The 8,086-nt window shown below is 29.6% G+C and overlaps 2 protein-coding genes across 4 annotated transcripts in view; both read left to right on the top strand.

Annotated features, from left to right (window-relative positions):
• LOC108754718 (WW domain-binding protein 2) overlaps positions 1 to 3,865 on the top strand; it is a 16,652-nt gene extending 12,787 nt beyond the window's left edge. Inside the window, exons 1-7 of one of the 3 annotated variants that reach the window (XM_018497232.1) lie at positions 233 to 565; positions 960 to 1,457; positions 1,806 to 2,259; positions 2,361 to 2,667; positions 2,772 to 3,019; positions 3,093 to 3,276; positions 3,710 to 3,865. In XM_018497232.1, coding sequence (XP_018352734.1) covers positions 368 to 565; positions 960 to 1,457; positions 1,806 to 2,259; positions 2,361 to 2,667; positions 2,772 to 3,019; positions 3,093 to 3,262 — 1,875 coding nt within the window. In that variant the 5' untranslated portion in view covers positions 233 to 367 and the 3' untranslated portion in view covers positions 3,263 to 3,276; positions 3,710 to 3,865. Of the gene's footprint in view, positions 1 to 232; positions 566 to 959; positions 1,458 to 1,805; positions 2,292 to 2,360; positions 2,668 to 2,771; positions 3,020 to 3,092; positions 3,277 to 3,709 lie in introns of those variants that run through there. The other 2 variants (XM_018497233.1, XM_018497235.1) reach the window with 2 other exon arrangements.
• A 2,945-nt stretch (positions 3,866 to 6,810) lies between these two features.
• The window catches only part of LOC108754698 (larval serum protein 1 beta chain-like), a 4,529-nt gene continuing 3,253 nt past the window's right edge, over positions 6,811 to 8,086 (top strand). Inside the window, exons 1-2 of the mRNA XM_018497195.1 lie at positions 6,811 to 7,054; positions 7,617 to 7,956. Of these exons, the coding sequence (XP_018352697.1) occupies positions 6,842 to 7,054; positions 7,617 to 7,956 (553 nt within the window). The 5' untranslated portion in view covers positions 6,811 to 6,841. The remainder of the gene's footprint in view (positions 7,055 to 7,616; positions 7,957 to 8,086) is intronic.

The following is an 8,086-nucleotide window of genomic DNA, read 5'->3' as shown; positions in this document are numbered from 1 at the left end:
AGGAAGCTAATAAGACTCATTGTTTGATAAAGGAAGATTTACGAAACAGACTGAAATGAGGAACAAGGAATTCTCATTCTTCAAGAAAGGACTTATGAATATGGGTATAAATCCCGGGCATGGCCGTTCTCAGGCGCTTCTCTCTAGGTTCCGGTTCCTGATTGATTCCAAACGGAGATTTGCGTTACTATATTACGTTGCGAATTCTGTGCCGTAAAATCATTAAGGATTGCGCGCGCGCGCCGCGTGTGTTACATGGAGATCAATGAGGTTAGGAAACGTTAGAAAAGGGAACACGATTTTTTTTACAGCACGGGATAACGGGTTACGGGGTATATTCGTAGCAATTTCAAGGTGAGCCAGCGTGATGGCGAGCACGGGATGTTCCGCTTTCTCTCAGGATGGACAATATTACGCGTTTTGCGGCAATGACGGCAAGTTGAAAATCTGGGAGACTGCAAGTGGCCGGTTGAAGCATGAGTACACTCCTAATCGGCATTTATCGTCACCCTGCAGTGTCATAGGATGGATCTTTGTGAGCTCGCAATCGGCGGGCAACGTATCGGTAAATATATGCGTCATGTGTTCTTCAGCATCACAGATATTCCCCACTTTCTCTCCTTTTCCTCTTTTCACTCTATTTGCATTGTTATTATGTACAATTTTATGTCGACAGTTTTTATTGTTTTTAGTCCTCATCCGCACCAATGTTTACCTGTCCACGTATAATATACTATTTCAAATTATCAATATATAAGTTTCTAGAAGACTATATTAAATGTACATTGTGTATTTTATTTTGTATAGAAAATTTTATATTTTATGACTCAATGTATGACAAATAGTTCCAGCGAAGGGACATTGTTAATTGAGATTTATCCATAAACGTTTATAAAAATCAAAATGTTAGAAACTTATTCCTGTAAATAAGATGAAACGTTTTCTGTGTGTCTTTTAAGCCTTTGCCAAGAAAAAGACGTAGGAGGAAGTCAATTTCGGAACAAGTCGATCGCAAAGCTGTTGTGGCAATGGGTTCAATAAGTGGAAAAGTTACTTTGTACGATGTAGCTGCCGCATCTGTCAGTACTACTTTAGAGAATGGTCATTCTTCCACTGTCACAGCAATTGCTTGGTCAGCATACGCTGGATTGATTACAGCAGCTAATGATTATCATATAGTGGAATGGAATCTTCAAGAGAATGGGATCAAATGTAAATGGAAATCTGGCAAGGCAAAAGTCACAGCCTTGGCAATTCCATCAAATGGAAACTCCTTGTTATCTGCTGAAAAAATAATCAAGTGGTGGAATTTAGCAACAAAACAATTGATCCGTACATTTACTGGACATGCCAATCATGTCACTTTTCTTCATACTATACAAATAGACAGTGCAACTAGTTACCTAATAAGTGCTGCCCATGCAGACAATCATCTTTCTGTATGGATGTTAGACAAAGTATGTTACATTTCTTTCCATTTCTTAATATTTTACATAGTCTAACTATAACTAGTATATAAAGTGTTAAAAATGTTCTTTAATTTACTTCTGAGATTCTTATAGACAAACATTATTAATTAATCAACTAGAAATTTATTTAGTCTAAAGATATAAAAAGTTAACTTCTTAATACTTATGTACTTGTAATATCTTATATATGATAATTCGTTTTATATATAACTGTTATATGATACAATTTTACTATGCACACATATTAGATTTTATTCGGTTGATTGTTACATGTACATTCAAAATTAATTTACAATTAAATGGTTTACAATTAAATTTTGTTTTATCTCTGTTTAGAATAAAAATGATAAAGCGTCGATAGCAACACTAGCCATTCAAGACGAGGCTACATCGATCTCGATACTTGTTGCAGAAGAATTGCAAGTCGGCATATTGGTTACTACTCAATCGGGTCAAGCACAATTATTCAAGTATCAGCCGAATGGTCATACCAAACCAGTGAAACCATCTCTTAACATTGCGGTAGCGGCAGATATCAATCAGAAAGAAACTGTTCAACAGATTCCAATTTTAGCAGGTCACTTAACTGAAGATGAAAAGCTATTGCTGGCGTATGGTAGTTATTTTAACTTAACATTCGAGAAAGTAATGCCCGACTTTTCCGACAAAGTGCAATGTTTAATTAGATCGGAAAGATTAGATACAAAAAAATCGAAAGAAAGGAAAGAAGAGACAATTTCTAAAGTAAAACCTACTGCGATCGAAGAAGATGTTGAATATCTCGCACCAGGTAACATTTTTCATAATTATGTATCTTCATAGTAACAAATGGTTTGGTTCAATAAAATCGATGAAAAACGATACAAAAATAAATTAAAAAATATATTGCAGGAATACAAGTTTCAACACAAAAAAGAAATAGAACTACCTCAGGCTCTCAATTACTTTTAAAAGATAGATTGGAAAATCTTAGTTTAAATGCAGATGCGAACACACCAGGGAGGACGCCAACGAAAGGAGCTAATATGACGCAATTACTGATGCAAGCATTAAATAGCAAAGATAAAACCATTTTAACGACAGTGTTATTTACAAAAAATGAATCTGTAATTCGTAATACCATTGCAAGATTACCAGTGCAAGCAATTATACCGTTGCTTAAAGAATTAACTGTTATGTTGCAAGGCAAAACATATGCGTAATTATATTGTATTTTTTTATTTATAAATTTTTTCCAATTTTATTTATTCTATTTTAAAAATTTGCGTGAATTATTTTCTTGAGACTGATTATTTTATTTAGGAACAAAATTGCAGTAATGTGGTTGCAAACTTTAATAATGACTCATGCAGCGCATTTAATGTCGCGACCAGATGTCGCAGAGATACTCAGCCCTATTCTTAGTTTTATTGATGCAAAGTTAGCACTTCTAACAGCTATACAAAGATTAAAAGGCAGAGTTTCTCTTATAACAGGACAAATATCTCAGGCTAATGAGGAACACAACAAGGACATAACTGAAGAAAGCTTGCTTGTTTATCAAGATCCAGGTGATATGGCATACCAGCTTCTAACATTTTATCGAATTAACATATTAAATCATGTCATCAAAAATGTATGCAGATTCATCGGATGAAGGTGCCGATAAAGATGATGTTGATCTAAGCAGCGAATCCGATGACAATTGGGAAGAGATGTCCGATCAAGATGTTCAAGATGAACACGATGAAGATGATAATAAAAGCGTTAAATTTGATGATGATGTAGATGATAACGAGTCTATACATAGTTGAAATCTATCAAATTGGTTGGTAATGATTTGTTTACTATTAATTTACTAAAATAGATTAAATAAAAAAGATATTATAATTTGAGGAATATTAGCTAAATATGATTACTTTTATTTTCTAAAAATTTCATATTAATATGCTAATAATATAAATATTCAGTTTTTACTAAAATAATACAGAGTAATAAAATAATAAAAAATTAAAATAATATAAATTTTATATTAAGACGTATTCGGAATGGATTCCGATCAGAAATATTTTATTTTCAAAGAAGAGATTATAATAGAAATCTAGGGAATAATTGAACGATTCCGATTGGAATTTATTCCGAATAATTTTATGATACGTGCCCTGCAATGTATTATACTGTTCATATCATTTATTTGTAAACTATATTTAAACGTTTTAAAAAAGAATGAAGTTTTTTTATATTTTAATTATTATTTTCAGTAACAATTTTGATTATTACTACTATGGAGTCATTCTTGTTGAAAAACAGATGTAATGAAAATGGCGCTGTAAAAAGTAATATCTTTCTTCATGAGACATTTATTTTCACTATTATGATTTGGATGAAAATACAGGATTCTTTAATAAAAAAGTTATGAAAGCTAATATGTTTTTCTTGTTCATAACGATCATCCTTGTATACCTAATATTTTTATGAGAGAAATACATAAATGTATAATTATATGTATATATGAATAACAAGTAATATAATTTTTTAAATATATCTTTTCTCGTTAATCCATTTATTAATTAAATCTAACATTATATTTAAATATAAAGAACAATAATGTAAAATAAAAATATTTTCTTTGCGTATGAGTAAGATTTATATGTATCGTATATGATATACGAAATATGTAAATCTTATCGTGAAATTTCGTCTCCGCGCGACGCCTGATAATTGCGAGCGACGACGATGACTTCGGGCGAAGATAACGACGCCGGGCGATGAGGATGCCGACGTAATGTTTTCAAAAATTTACAAAAAACAGTTAAATCCCTAAAAAAAGCTATTTAAAAAAGAAAAAATTACACTAAGTGCATAAAAAAAGTATCGAATATTACATTCCTTTTAATAAAAAACAGATACGAAATAAATGCAATTAGTTAAGTATTTCATAATGCAAGACATGAGATAGATTAAAAGTGACTGAATAGCGAATGCGAGTGGATATACTCAGTGCGCATTAAAGCCGTCGTACACAAGTTAACGTAAAGATATGTATTATAAATAAACATAAAAACTGATGAGATCATGAAATACTCAATACACTTTATTGTGCTGTTAGATGTATTTTATAATTAATATTTGCATTTTACTTTTACACTTAAATTAAGTTAGTGTACAACGGCTTTAATATGCATCAGTGCACATTAATGCATCCAATCGAATTCGTTATAAAATGGTCAACTGGATTGTAGTAAAGAAAAAAACTTGGCCTCCCCTCCCCCTTTCTATAGAAAACTTTTATAATAATTACCATTTAAGATTCTATATCATGCAAGTGATACAAATTGAAATTTGTTTCAATAAAGACTGCTGAAAAATGATATATTATAAATATTTATTTCAATCTTATCTGAATCTGCCTTATTTTTTTACACATTTTTTCGATTACATCCATTATCTTAATTATTAATTACTAATTAAATAAAATCCAATAATACGTATTTTGATATAATTATTCATTTCATATTTTCTTGAATGGATAGGGCACTTTGCGTTTTCTCTGTAACACTCTGGACTTCCTGACTAATGAATTTTTTTTTATTTTGATATCTAATTTTTAAAGAACAACTATTTAAAAATTCTATAAAGCTGCATTTTCACCTGTGTATAAATTCTGTAAAAAATTATTTTGAAAATTATGTACGTAAAATAAGACTACATAAAGTAAATATTTTTAGGCTGTATTTTCACCTTTTCACCTGGCGCTAAAAATGAGCGTCGTAACGTCAAGTGAAAATGCAACCCAAAAATATTTACTTTGTACTATAATCTCTTTGTACGTACATAATTTTCGACATAATTTTTACAGAATTTATACACATACATTAATTAAATAATAATTTTAATTCTCTCTTTATTAATCAGTTTTAATTTTGTGATTCAATAAAAAATTCTGCTTGAACAAATAATATATAATCGTTCAGTAACAATTGTCATTATCAAAGAACAGTTATCAAAGTCAAATTATTTTAATCGCAAAGTGATGAATTATGTGTGTGTATATATATATATATGCTATCGTATACGAAAAGTACATGCAAATTAAGTAACTACTGCTTGTTGATTGATAATAACAAACAGTCCTGCAAATGTTTATAATTAATATTTTGATTTTCAGTATAATTCTTAATTGCTTGAAAAGATATCATTGATATAGAAAAATATAAAATATTATTTATTGTATAAAATATACATATATATATTGTAATTGGTATTATTTTCTAGCTTGATTAGTTTTTTTAAAATACTTGAAGTATTTTCTAGAAACTAATTTTGTGATATTATAAAGTTTTTGAACATTCTTAGAGATAATTATCAACTATACTTTTTTTATGCTCAAGATTATTAAATTATAAACTATAACATTAATTTAACTTTTACACAAAGATTAATTTTGTTGAATTTATTATTTCAGTTTCCAGTGAGTTGCAAAATTCATCCATAGTGATAAATATTCAGAGTCCAAATATTTTAATTCTTTAAATATTTACCCAGATAATACATAATATTTATAAAATATTTACAAAAATATTTGTAAATATTTATATTTGTAAATATTTATTTTACTTTCGTAAATTTTTCGTAAATATTTTTATTATCTTAGATTGCACAGATCATAAATATTTTTTACAAATATTGTGAAATATTTATTGTAAATGTGTAATAAATGCTATGAAAATACTTAATGAGACATTATAATTCAAGTAAAAAATATTAGAAATATTTATTTATATTTATCATAAATACTACATAAAATATTAAGTCCATATTTTAATAATATTTCGAATAAAGCTTTATGTAAAATGTTGTATAAAATATCTATATAACATTTCAAAAAATGAATATTAATAAATATTTATTATAAATATTCTGTACTGTTTGGGTACGCAGATTTCGATAGATATTTCGATAGACTTGAATGAACTGTATCATGCAACAAATTGGAACAAATACATGAATGAAAGACATGAAACAAAAACAGAATAATTCTGAACGAAATTCCGACTTATTCCATAATAGGTACCCTAGAATATGTACATATATTTTGAAATTAAGGGAGAAAAGCTAATTATTTTTCAATTGAAATAAATAACATGAGGTGGAGTGTAATCAAAAAATATGAATCCCGGATTTACATCATGTCAAAGGGTAGACGATTACCAATAAAGATAAAGATTGTTTAAAAAATAACAGAAAGATTGGTTGTTATCAGTAGGCTGGTTACCTCATAACTTTTTTAATCATGCACTCCGAACTTTTGTATATATCTCTTTTGTCGATAGAGAGTATATAAAGCAATTAACGAATAGCACCAGTCGATCCTTTGTGAAGTAAGCACGAGGATGAAAGTGATCGCGTTACTCTTGGCTACGGCCTGCCTGGCCCATGCCACGCAGGTACCCACTCAGACCGCCGATAAGACATACCTTCTTAAGCAGAAGAGTATCTATGAGCTCTTCTGGCACGTTGATCAACCAACTGTCTACCATCCGGAACTTTACCAAAAAGCGCGATCCTTCAGCCTCGAAGATAACGTTGCTTCTTTTACAGATCAGGTACTTGTTACAATGTTTTTTATACCATGCGTTTTAATGTATGTATTAATTTTTATAAAATTTGTATTCCAATTTTAATTTCTGTTTCTATAAGGAAAAATTAATTTTTCCTGTTTCTTTTCTATTTAATCTTGTAATAAAATCATACATTTTGAAAATAACATAAAAATCGTTTGTATATAGCTGTAAAGAAGGATCATGTAATATCAAATTTTATATATATATATATGTATATGTCTGAACAAAGTAGAAAGCAAAGAGAAAGACTATCAAGATAATTTTTTGTCATTTAAGTCTTACTATACTACAATTCGAAATAATGGAGAGAGAATGACTTTTAGATTTGTATTTATTAAAAGATCCTTTTTATTATTTTATAGTGGCTATTACAGTTTTTAACTGTAAAGTTTTGGCAGAAAGTTTTCTGTACACCTTTCGTACATCGCATACATAGAAAAACTATTAAAATCTCGAACAAGTTGGTTTTCTGATTCAATTTAATAAAAAATAAAATAAAATAAAATAAATCTAATAATCCGTATATTGATTTGTTATTCTATAGGCGGCGGTGACCGAATTCCTGCAGCGATGGAAGCACGGAATGCTCCCACGGGGAGAAGTGTTTTCTGGAACTAATCCTCAGCATTACCAAGAAGCGGTTTGTTTCTTCCGCGTTTTATATTCCGCCAAAGATTTTGACACTTTCTACAATACTGCAGTATGGGCACGTTTTCACATGAACGAATGTATATACATATACGTGTTGAGTGTTGCCGTGATCCATCGGCCGGATACCAACAACATCCTTCTGCCTCCTATTTACGAGGTGTTTCCACATTACTTTTTCAACGAAGACGTTTTGCATAAAGCCTACCGTATTGCGATGGGCGATTCGCAAGCAGGTTGGTACATTAGTCAAGACTCGAATATTTATTTATTAACATAAAAATAGTCTTATCAACGACTATTTTGAAATTTTTCTTTTATTTTACATTTATTTTTTTATGTATTAAATTTTTTTAAATTAAAAAA

This window comes from Trachymyrmex septentrionalis, unplaced genomic scaffold (genome assembly GCF_001594115.1).
Source record: "Trachymyrmex septentrionalis isolate Tsep2-gDNA-1 unplaced genomic scaffold, Tsep1.0 scaffold80, whole genome shotgun sequence".
NCBI classification, from domain to species: Eukaryota; Metazoa; Arthropoda; class Insecta; order Hymenoptera; family Formicidae; genus Trachymyrmex; species Trachymyrmex septentrionalis.
Note: the sequence above shows the minus strand (reverse complement) of the source record. Positions and strands in the feature narration are given on the sequence as shown.